At 42.9% G+C, this 19795-nt stretch overlaps 2 protein-coding genes and 1 long non-coding RNA gene across 6 annotated transcripts in view; 2 read left to right on the top strand and 1 right to left on the bottom strand.

Annotated features, from left to right (window-relative positions):
• Window positions 1–19795, top strand: part of Cad86C (Cadherin 86C) — a 2678031-nt gene that overhangs the window by 326380 nt on the left and 2331856 nt on the right. The window lies entirely within an intron of this gene.
• LOC137237038 (uncharacterized) lies at window positions 2549–15064 on the top strand. The gene is made up of 3 exons (XR_010948773.1): window positions 2549–2691; window positions 13662–14867; window positions 14935–15064. It is a non-coding gene; the product is annotated as an uncharacterized lncRNA (long non-coding RNA).
• LOC137237036 (palmitoyltransferase ZDHHC15B-like) lies at window positions 11016–12221 on the bottom strand. The gene is made up of 2 exons (XM_067760180.1): window positions 11196–12221; window positions 11016–11058 (listed from the first exon to the last, which is right to left on the bottom strand). Exon 1 carries the CDS (start codon window positions 12159–12161, stop codon window positions 11328–11330), a length of 834 nt encoding a protein of 277 aa, XP_067616281.1. The 5' UTR covers window positions 12162–12221; the 3' UTR covers window positions 11016–11058; window positions 11196–11327.

Below are 19795 nucleotides of genomic sequence, written 5' to 3'. Positions count from 1 at the left end.
CATTGCTTGCCGCACGACATATCGAGCACAACACGCCACACATGTCGCGTATTACATATCTCGGACAATCATTCATTTGGTCGAGATTTAAAATACCTAATTCAACATTATCGACAATACACGTCAAAAATAATGTTGAATGGTGGAAGTGCAACTCTGTAATAACTTTTCAGCCAGGTTTCGAACCGTTCCGTGTGGTGGCAGGCCACTTGTCGTGAAAACAAAGTTCACCACAAACCAAAAATAAATCTTTAGGACTACTTCGGCGACATCTACCGACATAAAATAAATTATAAAATCCCTACAAAAAATTTGGTCACAAACCTAATCACGCCCATGCAAATGTGACTAGGAATATAACCTATGACCGTAAAATGACTAGTCAAATGACGTGGAGTGACGAGAGCGTTTTTGCAGGGTTGTACTAGAGGCGCTAAAGCACCAGCCACATCGCATGGATGCGTGCTAAATCCGTTTTTTCTTCGTTTTTTTTTTTTTTTTTGCGCGCATAAGTATTTACTTATGGCCTTTAATTTTTTATTTCAATAAAATGTTTGTTTTCTCTTGCGAAAATATATGAGAGATAATATTTTTTTTTGGCTTACGCCACCCAAACAACATTCCGCCAACCTCAATTTGGGCATGATCAATGATACCAATATTCTTTCAGATCATGACCCGTTACCAAACCTTATTGGCCAAGGCAGAGGGAGGCGCAAAGCGTTTCGATGTCGCGTGCCAGCTCTGCGGCAGGGACCATAGTCTCCGGCTCTGTGCCGAATACAGGAAAAAATCCCCGGAGGAGAGGTTGCGGGCCGTGCTGCTGCACAAATACTGTCCGAATTGTCTGTCGCCCTTTCATCGCGTGGACAAGTGCAATAGCAAATATCGCTGCAAACGGTGCCAGCAAAAGCACCACACCACGCTCCATCTAGATGAGCGTCTTTCTGAACGCGATGATGCAACAACCATTGGCGATGACAACCCGTCCGATGACACGTTGTCAATCCACCTGATGGGGCCGACAAAGTCCTGGGCTCAGCAGGTGGAAGAAGAAGAAATGGAGGAGGAGAGAGCAAAGGCGGAGGAAGAAAAAGGCAAAACAGAGACAACAAGACCGTCAACGGTCAACCATGGCATGCGCAGTTTCCTGCCGCTGTTACAGCATGAGAGAAGCGCGTCGAGAGCAAATAAACGTCGAAATGACCGAGACAACTGGCGGCACCGCGACATCGGACTCCAAGGAGGCCCGACCGAGTCATCCAAACGCGGAAGACAGCAGCGGCGAAATCAACGCCATACACTTCTGACGCCCTAGATAAAAAGGCACTATCGCGTGGTACACCGGAAGGCTTCCGAACCGGCCGGCTACTCCCAGCCACTCCAGCGCCCATCATGCGGTCTTTCGTGCCCATTGCGCCGACGGCCATCGTACGCGTCGAATCGCGTGGGCACCTACATCTGGTTCGTGCCATCATTGATCCCTGCGCCGCCAGCACCATCGTCGATGCAGAGCTGGTACGCGATTTGCAGTTAGAGCGCCAAGGACCAGGGCAATGCACACTTATTCTGCGCGGCAAGTTCGGGTCAACGACTCATGTCACTACCCAAGCCGCCGTGGTCAACGGCCACTATCGGTTGAGTCCGCCATCCAATGTGGATCCAAAGGTTGCCGTTCCATTCGAATTTATGCGGCTTGCAGATCCTCAGTTCTACCGCTCATCGCCAGTTCGTCTTACACTCGGCGCTGATCTATACGCCGAACTGATGGTGAGCGGACCGCCAGCAACAACAGTTGGCGGTCTCCTGACCCAACCAACCGTATTCGGGCTGGTAGTCTCAGGAGCCTGCCAAAAATAGGAGTTGTTTCATAAAAATAAGTAATTACAACACGGGATTTAAAACCACGTACGTGTATTTAATAACATCTTTTCTTTTTCTTCACAGGACACGAGACACGAAGTCCATCGTGCGACGTGCAGTGCTTGCAGTCCGCATCTGCACATCGACATAACGCCTTACTGGACGTGCGATCACGTGTCATTCCTTTTTTCCTTTTCATTTTTTTTCTTTGTTGCTTACGGCAAGGGGGCCGGTATGTTTAGGCCACAGGCCTAAATATATCTCCCCCCCCCCCCCCCCCCCTCGTAACATAACTTTCTTTGTTTATTTTCTTCGTTACTACCACCCGCATATTCTTGTGATAACTTTACACACAGGCATGTGTGAGTGGTAGTACGTATGTATCTTAGATGTTTACCGCTGTGAGCCCGTGGTACAGCAACTTTGTTGCCGGGAAACCCAACGAAGTGGCTGTATCGTGGGTTCATCGGCTCATGTCGAAAAGAGTCTCGTCCTCTTTTGATCCAGCAGCCAGCAAAGGAACACGTAATCGCCCGTTCACGTAAGTTGTCAAATTCATAAAATAATTTCCGAAAATATCTTTAACATTTTCATTTTCACAACATCTGGTAAGAAGAGCCAATTAACTATAGCTACAGTCCACTCCACTCCCTAGGCAATTAATAGGAAGCAGATCCACCAAACACACATTTACGATCGTGATAATAATCTTCAGCAATTGGCACACACAAACAGATTTGAGCGACATCCAACCTCCAAACAACATCAACAACACCAACAATCCACAAAAAGTCAATCTACTAATCCGGATCGGCAATTTATTGAAAGGTACGTGGTTTAAAAATATTCCGTGCTAGGTAGGGTTTTCTTTAATTTCACATTTAATAAAATTTCACAAATTAAAATAACAAATTACAAAGTGATTATATCAAACAGTGCAAGTGATTTTTTTTTTTCGTGCAAAAATAGAAAAAGGCGCTTAACGCAGATATTTAAAGTTTGTGCAACACGCCTTGTGACTATCCGGAACAATCCCCTACCAGGTTAACATAACCTCAAAGATTTGCGTCACTTTTCTATTTTCACCTCTGCAGGATTTATCTGAAAAAATTCATTTAATCCACTGCCCAAAAATTCGATTTGTTAAGGTTACTTATTCAGAAACCTGTCAATTTATTTAGGCGCACATTTAATTAAATACAATTTTCTTCCACATAAAAATCACTTGCACTTATTTACACGGGCATTACTGCAATTTATTTTGTTGTTTCAGTGCAAAGTGCACTTATTTTTAAAACTACACATATTGTTGTTGTTGTTTGGGTGGCCAAAAACGCTTATTCCTTGTTCAATTTTTTAAAATTGATTTATTATTTATTTTGCGGCAATACACAAATCAGTTTTGACTGATCTAATTTTTTGTGATACAAAAGATCACAGTCCTTGGTTAAATTACCAAAAAGTCCATAACGAACGTTCATACATTTCTTTATTTTTTCACTAACACCACTTTCTTCACTAGCCATTACTTATTGGCTTACACAAGTGATTGGCACATCTGCATTAGAGCATTCTTTGAATAATTACGTGGGTGCGCGCCGTTGCCACCACGAAAATTGCACATTCTTTAAATTAATTCCTAGCTTTCTCGCAAGCTTCGAGGCCACTTCCTCGAGAGATCTCTCTCAAACACAGTCCTTCGTTTCAGTTCATTTTCACTCAATACTCTCTGCAAAGGCAATAAATCAATTAATATTTCAATAAATTTTCATATAATGGATACCTATATACGCCAAGCAGAGGCAGTGACTGAGTTTGAAAATGACTATCATGATATGTCCCCTTCAGACCATACAAAACACACCCTCTTAGTCCAAAAGGAGGAGTTGAAATCGCTATGGGAGAAGGCGAAGCAGACATATGAGGAACTCTTGAGCTCCTCAGAACTGGAGGCAAAAGAGCTGTCGGCCATCAAAAAGAAGCACAAAATTGCATACTTCAGCTTCCTCAAGTGCCAGGCAGCGATGGCTGAACTTTCGGAAAAACTTGAGAAAGCCGAAAAGAAAGAAGAAAGCTCAGGAGACAGGGAATATCGCGTGCGCCTGCCACCGTGTGATACGGACGTTTTCAAGGGAGATTACCTTTCTTGGCCTTCATTTAGAGACATGTTCACTGCTATATATATACGTAACAAAAACCTAGAAGCAGTAGAAAAATTATATTATTTAAACCAAAAGACTCAAGGTGAGGCCAAAGAGATAGTTGGGCGATGTCCTTTAACGAAAGACCCTTTCGAAACAGCGTGGAAAAATCTTTGTGACAGATACGAAAATAAACGTATCTTAGTAAACGCCCAATTAAAAATTCTTTTTAGTTTGAAAGCAGTTGAGAGTGAATGCGGTAGCTCCATAAAGAAACTGCAACGTGAAATAAATAATTGCATCTCGGCGCTCCAATGTCATCACATAGACATATCAAACTGGGATGCAATTATAACATATCTATGTTCCACAAAACTGCCAGAAACCACACTGGCACTCTGGGAACAAACAATTGAAAACAAAACGGAAATTTCAAAATGGGCTGATATGGATAGATTATTATCCAATCGTTTCCAAACCTTAGAAACCGTGACTGATCTGAGAGGGGATACAGCTTCCAAAACCTCAAAGCCACAAGTATCTCGTTCGACAACAGATACATCGGCTAAAAAATTAGGTTCCTATCAGGCAAGTGCAAGTGTAGCCAAACCTACGTGTAAGATGTGCAAAAGTCCTGCACATCGAATTTCAAAGTGTGAAAAGTTCTTACGTTTAACACCCAATAAACGGTTTGAACAAATTAAGAGCAGCCGTGGGTGTATAAACTGCCTTTCTGCTGGCCATTCGGTGACAAAGTGCACCAGCCAAATGAACTGTGCCACATGTCATTTAAGACTTCATACGCTGCTTCATATTTCGAATCAGCCAAAACCAACCAATACTTCAGACACTATCGGATCATCTGCATCTACCTCACGGGAAGCTCAAATACGACGCAATGCTGAAAGGGAAAATGCTCCGATTAATAATGTGAACTCATGTTTCGCAAATACAAATAAAGGGGTTTTACTAGGGACAGCTCAGGTCAATATTCATTTTAATGGTGTTGACTATTCGGCGAGAGCCCTAACAGACTCGGGATCGGAATGTTCATTCATTACCGAGAAACTAAAGCGCAGAATTAATCTGCCATCCAAACACTTGCATGCCCAAGTTTCGGCCATCAATAATACAATGTCTGCACAAGTAAAAGAAGCGTGCAACATAAAACTGCGGTCACCAACCGACCCATTAATCAATATCAAAACGATCATGATGGTTTTACCACAATTGACAGTGAATCTTTCAACTTGCCAAATAAACGCAATGACTAGGCAAGCATTCCCTGACTTAGTACTGGCTGACAAACGATTCTTTGTCAATGAGCCAGTCGATCTAATTCTGGGCGGAGACATATACCCCAAAATTATGTTATGCGGCATTAGGAAAGATGTGCTAAACACATTAATAGCACAGGAAACGGTGTTCGGCTGGATTTTGACAGGCCGGACAGATGCGGTTGATACAAATAAAACCCTAGTTTCATATTTTAACGAGGTCACGTTAGACAAACAACTGGCGGCTTTCTGGGAGATAGAGGAAATTCCAAAGAAGAGGAGCATCAATAACGATGACACTTACTGCGAGGAGCTATACAAATCCACAACAGTTCGGAACAATGATGGCAAATACGTAGTCTCGTTACCCTTTAGGAAAGAGTTTAACTTAGGCCCCTCATTAAGAAGTGCGTGCTCTCAATTCTATCGCAACGAGATACGACTTGCGAAAAACCCAGTCCTTCAAACGGAATACAATAGAGTTGTATCCGAATATGAAACTTTAGGGCACATGAAACAAATAGGCAATATTTCGCCAGACTCAAATGACTGTTACTTCCTACCTCACCATGCTGTTATAAAGGAGGGAAGTACAACGACAAAAGTCAGAGTCGTATTTAATGCATCTTGTCCTACCACTAATGGCAAAAGTCTTAACGATGCCTTATATCCAGGTCCGATTCTCCAATCCGACCTGACAATCCTTATACTACGTTGGCGGCTGTTCAAATACGTATTTAACAGCGACATAGAGAAAATGTATCGCCAAATATGGGTCAATGAAGACCAAACAAAATATCAGCGAATCATATTTCGCAAATGCCCCAAAAACCCAATTAACATTTATGAATTGAAAACGGTAACCTTTGGGGTTAATTGTGCTCCGTATCTTGCGATCCGAACGCTGCACCAACTAGCTGATGACGTGGAGACATCGCATCCAATGGCAGCAGATATACTGCGAAATTGCATGTACGTTGATGACGTACTCGCCGGTGGACACAACATCGAAATTACAATCAAGGCAAGGGACGAAATATCATCGGCATTGCAATCGGCAGGTTTCCCATTGCGAAAATGGACGTCCAACTGCAAGAAAATTCTACAGGGTATACCGAAGCAACACCTATTAAGCGAGGATTTTCTTGAGTTTGAAGACACCAGCATGGTAAAAGCACTCGGTATCAGGTGGAACGCCCATTTGGACTACTTCTACTTCACAGCGAAACCCTTTGACAATAACCATGCCGTAACAAAAAGGTCAATACTTTCTGCGATCGCAAAACTTTTCGACCCTCTTGGCTGGCTGGCACCAGTCGTAATTGTAGCCAAAATAATAATGCAAAATATTTGGTTGGAAGGGACAGGCTGGGATGAAGATGTGTCTGAAACTACTCTACATCGGTGGCAATTATTCATGACTGACTACGAAAAGATCAACGATATACGCATACCGCGGTGGGTTCACTACACATTGAAGGACAATGTCGAAATACATGGATTCAGCGATGCCTCGGAAAAAGCATATGCCGCCACTGTCTTCCTTAGGGTACAAACGAAGGATCAAGTCTTCACCAACTTGCTGATGGCCAAGACGAGAGTAGCCCCGGTCAAAACTATATCATTGCCACGACTGGAACTCTGCGGCGCAGTCCTACTTGCAGAAATGATAGATTCGGCCATAGAAAATATGCAACTTTCCAATATTAAAGTAACCCTTTGGACAGATTCGACGATAGTACTGGCATGGATCCGAAAACCACCATGTTCGTGGTCAACGTTTGTGGCACATCGAATACCGAAAATTATCGACAAAGTTGGAGACAAAGTATGGCGGCATGTAGACTCTGCGTCAAACCCTGCAGATTTGGCGAGCAGAGGCCTCCTCGCTTCGGATCTAATCGACAATTCTTTGTGGTGGCAGGGACCTTCTTGGTTACAAGAAGACAACGAAAATTGGCCAACACAAGAAGAAGATTACAACACGAATATCGAAGAAAAGAGGGTGAAAGTTCATACAACTTCGGTCAAAAATAACTTTGATATTCTAGATAGGTTTTCCGATTTACCAAGGGCCTTGCGGGTTATATCCTATATTCTTCGGGTTTTCCAGAATACGCACCCAACAACTAAAGCCTCCTTTAAAAGGGATTCTCATTCGATAGCTCCTGACGAAATAGAAAAAACAACACGAAGATTGATAACAATATGCCAGAGGCAACATTATCAAGAAGAGTACGCAAATTTGAAGTCAGGAAAACTTATAAATGGGAAGAGTGAGATTTTACCCCTGAACCCATATATAGATGAAGAAGGCATCATTCGAACTGGGGGCGGACAGGGGCATCGAAAGACATGTCCCATAATGAAAGTCATCCCATTATTCTTCCTTACACTTGCAGGTTATCCAGACTTATAGTCCAATCCTCTCATGAGACCACCCTGCATGGAGGGAACCAGCTGATGCTACGTCATATCCGCACTCAGTACTGGATCCCACGTGTTAAAATAATGATAAGGTCGGTTATCCACAACTGCAAAGTCTGCACTATTTACAGGAAGCGGACACAAACGCAACTTATGGGGATCCTTCCGAAGGAGCGCACCACCTTTTCTAGGGCCTTCACCAACACCGGGGTAGATTTCGCGGGACCATTCGATATAAAATGCTACAGAGGGAGGGGATGTCGAATTTCGAAAGGATACGTTTGCCTGTTTGTCTGCTTTTCGCCGAAAGCCATTCATCTAGAAGCGACAAACGATCTTAGTACCGGGTCCTTCCTAGCTGCCTTCGCCAGATTCGTATCCAGACGAGGCTGTCCGAAAAATGTTTACTCCGACAATGGTACTAACTTTGTCGGAGCTTCTCGATCTTTACGATCCGAGTTTAAAGCATTTCTGCGTGAAGCAAGGGACGGAACGTTGACTAAATATAGCCATCACATTATAGAATGGCATTTTATACCGCCAAGCGCTCCTCACATGGGAGGTTTGTGGGAAGCGGGGGTAAAAAGTTTTAAGACCCACTTTAAAAAGATCGCGTCCGATCATAAATATACTCTCGAAGAGTTTACAACCCTCTTGTCGAATTGAGGCTTGCCTCAACTCGAGACCTCTAAGTCCCTCATCCAACGACCCTTCCGACCTGGAGCCGCTTACTCCAGGCCATTCTCTCGTAGGTGGGCATCTTTTAGCTCCACCTGAACTCGACTGTAGTGAAAACCCTGCCTCCATTGTAAACCGATGGCAAAAGATGAAAGCCCTTCATCAGACCTTTTGCAAAAGATGGAAATCGGAATATCTCACCGATATCCAGAAAAGGTATAAATGGAAACATCCACAATCCAACTTAAAACCCGGGGACCTAGTCGTCATCAAGGAGGATAACCTACAACCGAACGAGTGGAAAATGGGGAAAGTCGTCAACACACACCCAGGTTCCGATAACCGTGTACGTGTTGTTGACGTTCATACAATGAAGGGACAAATTACGAGACCAATCGCGAAATTGGTACTACTTCCGCCCAACGACAAGGAAAATGAACTTTAATAGTCCCTGTCCCTTTATTCCAAATAACCCAGCTCTCGCTCATCCCGAACCAGGCCAACACACCGATAACCCTGCTCTCATTCCCCTGAACAAGGCCAACATACCCTAACGCAGATTCACTATCTGCCACAGAATCCGAAATTAAATTAGCAGTTAAATCATCAAAGAAATTTATTCATATCGTCACCAGAATAATCAGCGACTCAAAAAAATATTCAAATATAAATAAAGTGGAAAATTAAGAAAATGAGAAAATAAACCGCACAATATTCCACTTCCTCAAACCCTAGAAATTCCACTGCGAATTCTCCTAACAATATCCACCTTCTGTTTTCCTATCATATCCTACTTTTAAGAATGAACTGGAAAGGTAAATTGCAATATATATGAGATTCGTCGTTAAAATCTGAAAACTCAAAGGGTTTGCATAAAATTCCAAATAAATAGCTGGAAACAATCGAATTTCTCACGGGAATAATTACAAATAAATTAACTTGTCCTCTTGTCAAAGAAACATTAGCTTAAATAACGAACATTTGTCAACAGCCCCAAAAAGTATTACATTTTTTTTCCACAACATTTTACCCCAGACAGCATTCTTTGAAAATTGTAATCAAAACAAAAACGAACCATGGTGTATGATTACAAACAATCAAAAGCTGCCAGAGCAAACTGTCATCGAACGTGTCGTTAACTCGGACACACTCATACCATCAGAGACGAAACGAAAACTTATTACTTTTGCAATTGAATCTCTATCCCGTAAATACATCACACCCAGAATTTATCATAACACCTCTAATAACAACTCATACCCAACACGAAAATATCGAAATTTGGTTTCATACCAAATAGGGAACTAATCAAATTGAATCCCTGGCAAATCGTTTTAGAAACATGTCAAGCATTCCTTGGCAATTTAGAAATGGAACCAATAGCTACTAGTAAATATTTCGTGAATTGATAAAAGCTATGTTGGTTTGGAATTTTATCCAAAAATACACTATATCAAATTTTGTTTCAAAACCCCCCTATGTGAGCATAAGTTCAATGCATTTTGACATAAGATGGAGTCAATGAAAGGCATTCTGAGATAGGGCGACAGAAGGGTTAAGCTTTTGTGCCGTCCTGCTACACAGGGAGTATTCAAATTTTGAATCTGAAATTTCTGAAAGCTCCTTTACGTTAAGTATTAATGGAAGTGTTCCCATTGCCCAAATTCTTAGCGGAGGTGAATGTTCCGAACATAAGAAAGGAATAAGTTAACATGCTCAAATGTACTCATATTTCGTTATAGCATATCTACTATTTGCTAGTGACATTTTTATGTGAATCGGTTTACTGGCCGAGCTTTTGACGTTGAACGATGAATTGGTTTAGGTTTAGTATGGCCTTAGGTTTACGCAAGTGCGCGATTCCTTAATGTCCGTGCTTTTCATAAAACCTATGTCCAGCCACACCAAAAGATCGTGGCATGGTTAATAAATTCATCACAAAATTAAAAAGTTGGCTAAGCAGTTATTCAGTTCAGTATATATCGGGTATTCATAAACTGATTTTTCTGATATTTCTACTACTAATAGGCATACCCATGGAAAGATCACCACATATGACGGGACAACAGTCTATATTGGTCTATGCAGTCTCTCCCTATAGATACTAGATTCGTAATCACTTGGTCACAACATCAAAAGTTCTCAAATGCACCAGAATTTAGGAAGTGCAATTGTCGTTACACGGTTGCACATTTGTGTTTTTAATAGTTATTTATTGTAGGTACACACATTTGTATTCCGATTCTCACTCCCACAACTTAACAAATTTTAATTACAAAGTAAATCATATCGGATTTCCGGCAATTTTCAATTACCACCTAATCATTCCATGAGAGAATCAAAAAACGTTGCGGTGCATAAACTAAATTTCATTGCTTTTTAATTCAAAACTACACAAAATATTTCAGTATTAAAGAACTATGAAGGATCCTAGCACACATTATCTTAGTTGAGATAAATGTATTTTGACGAAAGCGTTATATCCATAACATTATGTGCAACAACCGTGTAAAATGTTACCTCTTTAGCCGGAGCTTTGAATTTGACGCTTTCATACAACTATACATGAAATTTCATATATGTATACCCCTACCCTCATTTGTCTCACTTACCCAGTCAGGTGTTAGTAGTTGATAAAAAGTGCCCGGGGCGTTTCAATCCACTTTTGGCTTCTAAAATGAAAAAAAAAAATCAGCGTTATTCCTATACTGACTGAGATCCTGAATGATTGTGCCAAACGACGAACGAGCAGACGTAACCTCAAGTCCACCTTGTGCATCATTTAAATCATTGTCAAACTTTAACTTACCTGGAGTTCCACCTTTGCGTTAGAATAATTAATAAACGCCTGATCATGCTCAAAACGTCAAAGAACAAATCCAATGCATGCTATACTAAGTCACGATTGCCTGCGCGACATTTCTCCGCAATGTTCTGGGTATCAAACACCATTAAGGCGACCATTACAAACACACCGATATAGAGTAGGACCACCAATACGGAAAATTGGCGCACGAAAAGCCTCCAACGTTGTGCGATTCATAAGCGTCAAGTATATATGATAACCGAAAAGGCTCACCAAACTTATAGCAAACATAAGTGATACAAAGAACAGGAACAGTATGTGAAATCGTCCCATGCCACCATTCAAATCGCCCCGCCAAAAACGTATAAAATATTCCAGCGATGTTAAGGCCACATACAAACAATAAAGTAACGCATAGCCCAAAAAAAGTACAAAATATTTGTAATTAGTAAAGTTAACACAATTATTCACCCACGGACAATGATGATCCATTTTGAGTACACAAGCGCCACAAACGCTGCAATGATGCGCACGATCTGGTTTGATTATTTTACATTTTTCACAAAAACGCACCGAGCCATTTAGCGTGCGATTTGTAACTGGCAGCGCTTTAGCAAAATTTTCTAAAATCCGTTTCTGCTGGTCTTGTGTATCCGCATGGAAAATATATTCTATGTCAGCTTCGGGTATGCGCCAATTCGATGGCACTGTACCGACTGGAGTAAATATGGTATTCCAATAGGACCAAAAGAAGAGTATACATATTATATGATAAAAGATGAGAAAAACAATTTGCTCAAATGTGTTTTCAATAGAAAGCAGACATAACTGCACCACATAAGCATAGTAGGACCACGCAATAACCGCTGCTATGAATATGACTGGTATCCATTTTATAGCCGCCATACAACCGGCGCATGGTATTGATCTCTTACCGTCGCTTTCATAATTTCCCATTCTGGCTGGCATGAATTATGGAAGTAAATTTCTCAAATATTTAAGTAAATATGTTGAGCTAAAGTTGGCCCCGTGACGACTCCTGCAAATCCTTCAATAAGGGCAGCGCGTTCATCTAGTTGCCAAAATTGCAGATAGCAGATGGAAAGCACTTCGGAATCGGCAATTTTTGACTCGCAAAAAACAATGCACATTAACACTACGCTGGAGATATCGCCAAAGTAAACGCTAAACACCACTGATCGCTTGATGCTTTTACTTTTCAAGAAGTTTAAGAAAATATTAGCGAGGCAGTATTCAGAAACTTTAATTCACTACACCTTTTCCCTTTCCCAACTCAAATGCTTACATATTACATTTTTTTGTACAAAATTATTGGTTTCCTTTTTCCACCAACTTGTGAGGCAGCACTCGCAGAATCTAACGCCAAACTTCTCCGTTTTCTGGGCAATTTTAAAATGGCATTTCTACAATCCAACACTTAACTGTCAATTATGAATATAACTATTACGGCGAGTAACTCTCGCTTTGTTCAATTTAATATTTTCTGCTCCAAAAAACGGAAATACTCCCAGCGAAAGTGAAATTAAAAGTTTTCTTCCCGAAAATTTTCACCACAGTTGCAACTTCTTTTGTTACCACACTACGGAAGCCGTTCTCACCGCGTGTTTTATATGAATGACATTTTTTTTTCATTCAGGAAGTGAGAAATTGTAGAAAACGTCAAAATCTCTACATTTAGTGTCTGACTGTCAATTATTATTGCAAGACAAACGTTAGGCCTCATGCGCAAGCATCTCGCGCACTACACGTCATGCACTACACGCCGCACTCCACGTCACGTACTACACGTCAGGCATTGCTTGCCGCACGACATATCGAGCACAACACGCCACACATGTCGCGTATTACATATCTCGGACAATCATTCATTTGGTCGAGATTTAAAATACCTAATTCAACATTATCGACAATACACGTCAAAAATAATGTTGAATGGTGGAAGTGCAACTCTGTAATAACTTTTCAGCCAGGTTTCGAACCGTTCCGTGTGGTGGCAGGCCACTTGTCGTGAAAACAAAGTTCACCACAAACCAAAAATAAATCTTTAGGACTACTTCGGCGACATCTACCGACATAAAATAAATTATAAAATCCCTACAAAAAATTTGGTCACAAACCTAATCACGCCCATGCAAATGTGACTAGGAATATAACCTATGACCGTAAAATGACTAGTCAAATGACGTGGAGTGACGAGAGCGTTTTTGCAGGGTTGTACTAGAGGCGCTAAAGCACCAGCCACATCGCATGGATGCGTGCTAAATCCGTTTTTTTTTTTTTTGCGCCCATAAGTATTTACTTATGGCCTTTAATTTTTTATTTCAATAAATGTTTTTTTTCTCTTGCGAAAATATATGAGAGATAATATTTTTTTTTGGCTTACGCCACCCAAACAACATTCCGCCAACCTCAATTTGGGCATGATCAATGATACCAATATTCTTTCAGATCATGACCCGTTACCAAACCTTATTGGCCAAGGCAGAGGGAGGCGCAAAGCGTTTCGACGTCGCGTGCCAGCTCTGCGGCAGGGACCATAGTCTCCGGCTCTGTGCCGAATACAGGAAAAAATCCCCGGAGGAGAGGTTGCGGGCCGTGCTGCTGCAAAAATACTGTCCGAATTGTCTGTCGCCCTTTCATCGCGTGGACAAGTGCAATAGCAAATATCGCTGCGAACGGTGCCAGCAAAAGCACCACACCACGCTCCATCTAGATGAGCGTCTTTCTGAACGCGATGATGCAACAACCATTGGCGATGACAACCCGTCCGATGACACGTTGTCAATCCACCTGATGAGGCCGACAAAGTCCTGGGCTCAGCAGGTGGAAGAAGAAGAAATGGAGGAGGAGAGAGCAAAGGCGGAGGAAGAAAAAGGCAAAACAGAGACAACAAGACCGTCAACGGTCAACCATGGCATGCGCAGTTTCCGGCCGCTGTTACAGCATGAGAGAAGCGCGTCGAGAGCAAATAAACGTCGAAATGACCGAGACAACTGGCGGCACCGCGACATCGGACTCCAAGGAGGCCCGACCGAGTCATCCAAACGCGGAAGACAGCAGCGGCGAAAGAAATCAACGCCATACACTTCTGACGCCCTAGATAAAAAGGCACTATCGCGTGGTACACCGGAAGGCTTCCGAACCGGCCGGCTACTCCCAGCCACTCCAGCGCCCATCATGCGGTCTTTCGTGCCCATTGCGCCGACGGCCATCGTACGCGTCGAATCGCGTGGGCACCTACATCTGGTTCGTGCCATCATTGATCCCTGCGCCGCCAGCACCATCGTCGATGCAGAGCTGGTACGCGATTTGCAGTTAGAGCGCCAAGGACCAGGGCAATGCACACTTATTCTGCGCGGCAAGTTCGGGTCAACGAGTCATGTCACTACCCAAGCCGCCGTGGTCAACGGCCACTATCGGTTGAGTCCGCCATCCAATGTGGATCCAAAGGTTGCCGTTCCATTCGAATTTATGCGGCTTGCAGATCCTCCGCTCATCGCCGGTTCGTCTTACACTCGGCGCTGATCTATACGCCGAACTGATGGTGAGCGGAACGCCAGCAACAACAGTTGGCGGTCTCCTGACCCAACCAACCGTATTCGGGCTGGTAGTCTCAGGAGCCTGCCAAAAATAGGAGTTGTTTCATAAAAATAAGTAATTACAGCACGGGATTTAAAACCACGTACGTGTATTTAATAACATCTTTTCTTTTTCTTCACAGGACACGAGACACGAAGTCCATCGTGCGACGTGCAGTGCTTGCAGTCCGCATCTGCACATCGACATAACGCCTTACTGGACGTGCGATCACGTGTCATTCCTTTCTTTCCTTTTCATTTTTTTTCTTTGTTGCTTACGGCAAGGGGGCCGGTATGTTTAGGCCACAGGCCTAAATATATCTCCCCCCCCCCCCCCCCCCCCCCCCCCCTCGTAACATAACTTTTTTTGTTTATTTTCTTCGTTACTACCACCCGCATATTCTTGTGATAACTATACACACAGGCATGTGTGAGTGGTAGTACGTATGTATCTTAGATGTTTACCGCTGTGAGCCCGTGGTACAGAAACTTTGTTGCCGGGAAACCCAACGAAGTGGCTGTATCGTGGGTTCACCGGCTCATGTGGAAAAGAGTCTCGTCCTCTTTTGATCCAGCAGCCAGCAAAGGAACACGTAATCGCCCGTTCACGTAAGTTGTCAAATTCATAAAATAATTTCCGAAAATATCTTTAACATTTTCATTCTCACAACATCTGTTAATAAATTTCCTTAACACTTGTTGTATTTACACATCTTGAATAAAAAACACTGTGAATTCCCTTGTATTAATACGAAACCCTTTTTGGTGTTTTTATTTTCTTCCTTTTTTTCGCCTAACCTAATCTTTAACAAATACGTGGGTGCGCGCCGTTGCCACCACGCATTTGTACACTTTGAATTAAAATTTATTATTCGTCCTGAATCTGTGGGTTTTTTATACCACTTTAATTTAAGTTGATTTCCACGTCTATTTATTTCGGAGTCCAGATAAGCTAATTTTCCATCATTTTCTATTTCTAAAGTAAATTGTATACTCTTATCAAAATTGTTAAGTGTGTCCAGTGTTTTGTACCTCATTCTCACGTACTATGGCGAAGAGGTCGTCGACATATTTTGTAAGTAACCTTGGTTTGTAGCGTAATTTTTCAATACTATTATTAAAAGTTTTTCCATAATAATATCTGCTATAATTGGAGATGTTGGTGCTCCCATAGGCATTCCTTTCAATTGTGTATATATGGTATCCTTAAACTTGAAATATCTGCTCTCTTGAATGCAAAATTTTAATATTCCCATGAACAGCTGTTTCGGTATCTTGGTATATTCTTTAATTATTTCCCATTTTTCTTGTATTGTGTCAAGAGCCAGATGTATAGGTATGCTAGGAAAGAGTGATACGACGTCGAAGGAAATAAGTTTCTCGTCGTCAAATACGTAAGTGTTGTTCACCCTTTCCTTGAACTCCAGTGTAGTTTTTACGTTATATGTCGAACTTGCCGTTACGTTTTTTAATATTTCCGCCATATATTTGCAAAGTCCGTATGAGGGCGATCCAATGGCTGAACAGATTGGCCTTAATGGGATTCCTTCTTTATGGATCTTCGGGAGGCCATAGATTCTGGGTGGCAATGCTGTGGTTGTTGTAAGTTTATTTCTCTCCATTTTTGTTATTAATTCAATTTCAAATAGTTTTTCTACTATGCAGTTATTTTTGTTCTGTAGTGGTGATGGCTCTTGCCTTTGCACCCTAATTGTTGGCAGATATTTTAATGGACGTGATCAGCAAACAAATTTTCACTCAATAATAAAAACATATTGTATCTAGTTTTAAGTAATACGTGCACGTGACAGCTTCAGCACGACCTTCCTTCATTTTAAGATGTTGCTAAATATTTTTATACTGCAAACACGGCCACTCCAATACATAATTTATTTAGTGCAAACATATTCATACATACTTTCATATACTGCACACCCACATGCATACACATTCATGTATGTTCACATATATGCAACACTAACACGGGTAACTGAGTTTTCCATCGGATAACAAATATCCCTTGGAAAACCCCCGCACGATCTCCAGTTCGACAACACGGAGATCACTTTCCATTTTGTTGTTCAATTTCAACCACGAAGGAAGAAGGTCAACTGCTGCGGTCCCGCCACATCCCAATTTATACGAAAGGTAAAATATTGTACTAACTTAATACAAAATAAACTAATTATTCCCATCATTAATAATATAACTGTTTGCCTTTTTATTTCTATTATAGACATATGCCAGCTTAAACATTTCTTTTACCTGTATCCTTAGAAGACTCAGCTCATTACTCCACCATGGCGGCTTTGCTTTTGAATCTTCGTAGAGGGCAAGCTTTGTTATACGCAGTCATAAGCGTCCTTGTTAGGAATTCATTAGACTACTCCAGTTCTTCCACATTGGCAACCTATTTGGGTTGTCCCAGTTTCGTTTCTACCTGTTTCAGGAATGTAGTCCAGTTTGTTGACCTAGGGTTTATAAAGGTTCCTCCCTTTTCTACCCTCTTTAGGGGATGCTGAAGCTGATATAGGCATGGTCGGAGAAGGATGGTCTATCAAGAACCATCCAATCATACCTTGATATATCACGTTCGGAACTCAGTGTAATATCCAAAACATTGCTGGATGTTGGACCAATGTATGTAGGGACATTTCCCCTGATGGCTACCTGCAAATTGGTTTGCAGGATGTAACAAAATAGAGATTCGCCTCTCTCGTTCGTATCTGCTCCTCGCCACGTATTGTGGTGCGCATTTGCATCCGCGCCTATAACCAACCGCCCTTTGCGCCCTTCGTCCTGTACTAGCCTCTTGCACTCCAGAATGCAGGGATAAGTGCCTGCTTATTCCTTTGCTCAACGGCCACCACTACGAGGTCCTCAGTAGTGTAGTTAGGCGGCATATATGAATGCAGCTATTTCCTTACAATTACTACAGCTCTCAACCGTCCTTCCGTTTGCGCATACTGAAGACAAATCCGCGCGCGCTAAGTCCAGAAACCTTTCCTCCCGCTGCGAGCCACGACTCCTGGATCAGCGCCACGTCAAACGAACTCTCCTCAAGGATTAGGGGGAGTTCGCTCGACGCCACTTTACTGTTTTGGAGGTTAATCTGTAGGACTCGCAGCACCATTGGGCTGTATGTCCCCTTCCAGCACCATCGTCGTGACGTCGTTTTCCTCCCCTTGCCCTTTTGGTTTAGGGTGTTCGAAGCCCCCTTCAGGCTCTTGTAGCTGTTGTACCGGCTGTTCCTCTATACGACTCACAGCATCGTGGTGACGTCGGCTACCTCCACCTGTCTTTTTCCCCTTAGGCCTTTGAGGTCCTTTTCGACTTCGCCCATTTCCAGCGTGTTAGGATTTTTATCCTCGAGACTTCTTTTCCTGAGTCGCATATAAATTTTGCCTGTACCAAAGAACATTTTTTCCAAGCTGCGTGTACAATATATCCTCCGCCTGCTTGTTTATTTGGAAGATGTAGAACTGACCTTCCTCGGTAGGTCGAGATGCAGTAAGTACTTTCCAATCCTGTGTCTGTATGTTCGGATTCTGATTCTGCTGAAGTCGCAGTGTATCCTCCGACTTCATCACACATGGTATCCATACCTTAACTTTTGGTACAGTGGGGTTTGCGCTTTATCCAACACCTCAAACCGCGCGTTCGTGCCTTGCCTTTGGAGGTTTGTAACCACTTCCTCCAGCAACCGCAAGCTCGCGATATTGTCGCACGCTACCATCTTCACACCATTATACCATCCCCCCGAATCAAAGGTCGCGAGGGGCTTAGTTGGTTGTTCCCGCACCATCTGAAGCATTAACCTAATAAGCTCCCTTTCTACAGATTTCCACCTTTCAGTAGTCATCTGTCCGAAAGGACTGCTACGATCAACCAGCGCCACAGTCAGTGACTGCTTTGCCACATCACTCATTTACTCGGGAAAGACCGGTGTCTTAGTGTTAACTTCTTTTGGCAACTCCGAGAAAGCCGGAATCTTAGCTTTGACTCCCTATAGCACCTCCGAGAAAGCCGGAGTCTTAGCGTTATCTCCCTTTGGGTTACCTCCTACTTCCGTAGTTGGAACATCCCTCTGACTCGCAGCTTTCGAGTCCCATCGCTATTGGGGCCCATCTGTCTTACAGCTTTGGGTCTACTTGTCTTGTCTATGCGACTGCCCTACCTCGGGGCTCTGTGACTGCGTCTTTGGCCTATTGAAACAGGCTTGTTGCCTTCCGCCGAACGTTGCCTCTTAATTCTGCTATTCGACGCTTCTTCCTCCTCGTACCGTTTGCAGAACCGAGGGTTTCTAGCAGCAAACCTTTTGAACTGACTTCGACCTACTTCCAACGCTTCGTGGGCCCATTCCAAGCGATCTCCACTTCTATTGGGTCGACCACTGCTCTCAGGCGCTGGACAATTCTTAGTGCTGCACGATACTGCGAGAGAGCTCTTTTAATACCTCTGCTCCGTACCCTTCTTCACTCTTCTACTCCGTTTTCATTTGTGTGCTTTTCCAACACGGAGTTCATTGAATCAGGACTACTCTCGCTCCCCGAGCCCGACGCATCGCTTAATGCGCATTTGTCGTCCTTGGCTTGCGACTCAGTCCTCCTCTTATCATTCTCCTTATTACAATTTGGTAATGAGTCGTTCATCTTGGTCGTACGACCACCTGCCCGACAAGGCGCTTAGCGGTCCAGTATTATATACGGGGAAAGAACCGTCAGCCACAGCAGCGCCCCTTACTGTGGTAAGGCCATCAATACTTCCCGAGGTGGCCCGGTATCGGGAAGGCTCCGTTCGAATACAGCCGAATTTATCCCCTGGCTTCAAATCGTGCAATAGGCACGGCCAGCATAACACCCTGGAATAGGGGGTTGGCAGCTCTTGGTCACCGACATCCCGCCGCTCTCCTATGAGGCGAAACGGCGTAGATGCGTCGGGCGCTATAGAGATCGGCTAAGCCCTCACACCAACGACAAGTTGCCTACCCTAGTGAACGATTTG

Source organism: Eurosta solidaginis, chromosome 1, assembly GCF_040869045.1.
Source record: "Eurosta solidaginis isolate ZX-2024a chromosome 1, ASM4086904v1, whole genome shotgun sequence".
In the NCBI taxonomy this organism is placed as follows: domain Eukaryota; kingdom Metazoa; phylum Arthropoda; class Insecta; order Diptera; family Tephritidae; genus Eurosta; species Eurosta solidaginis.
This window is presented reverse-complemented; position numbering and strand designations above follow the sequence as displayed.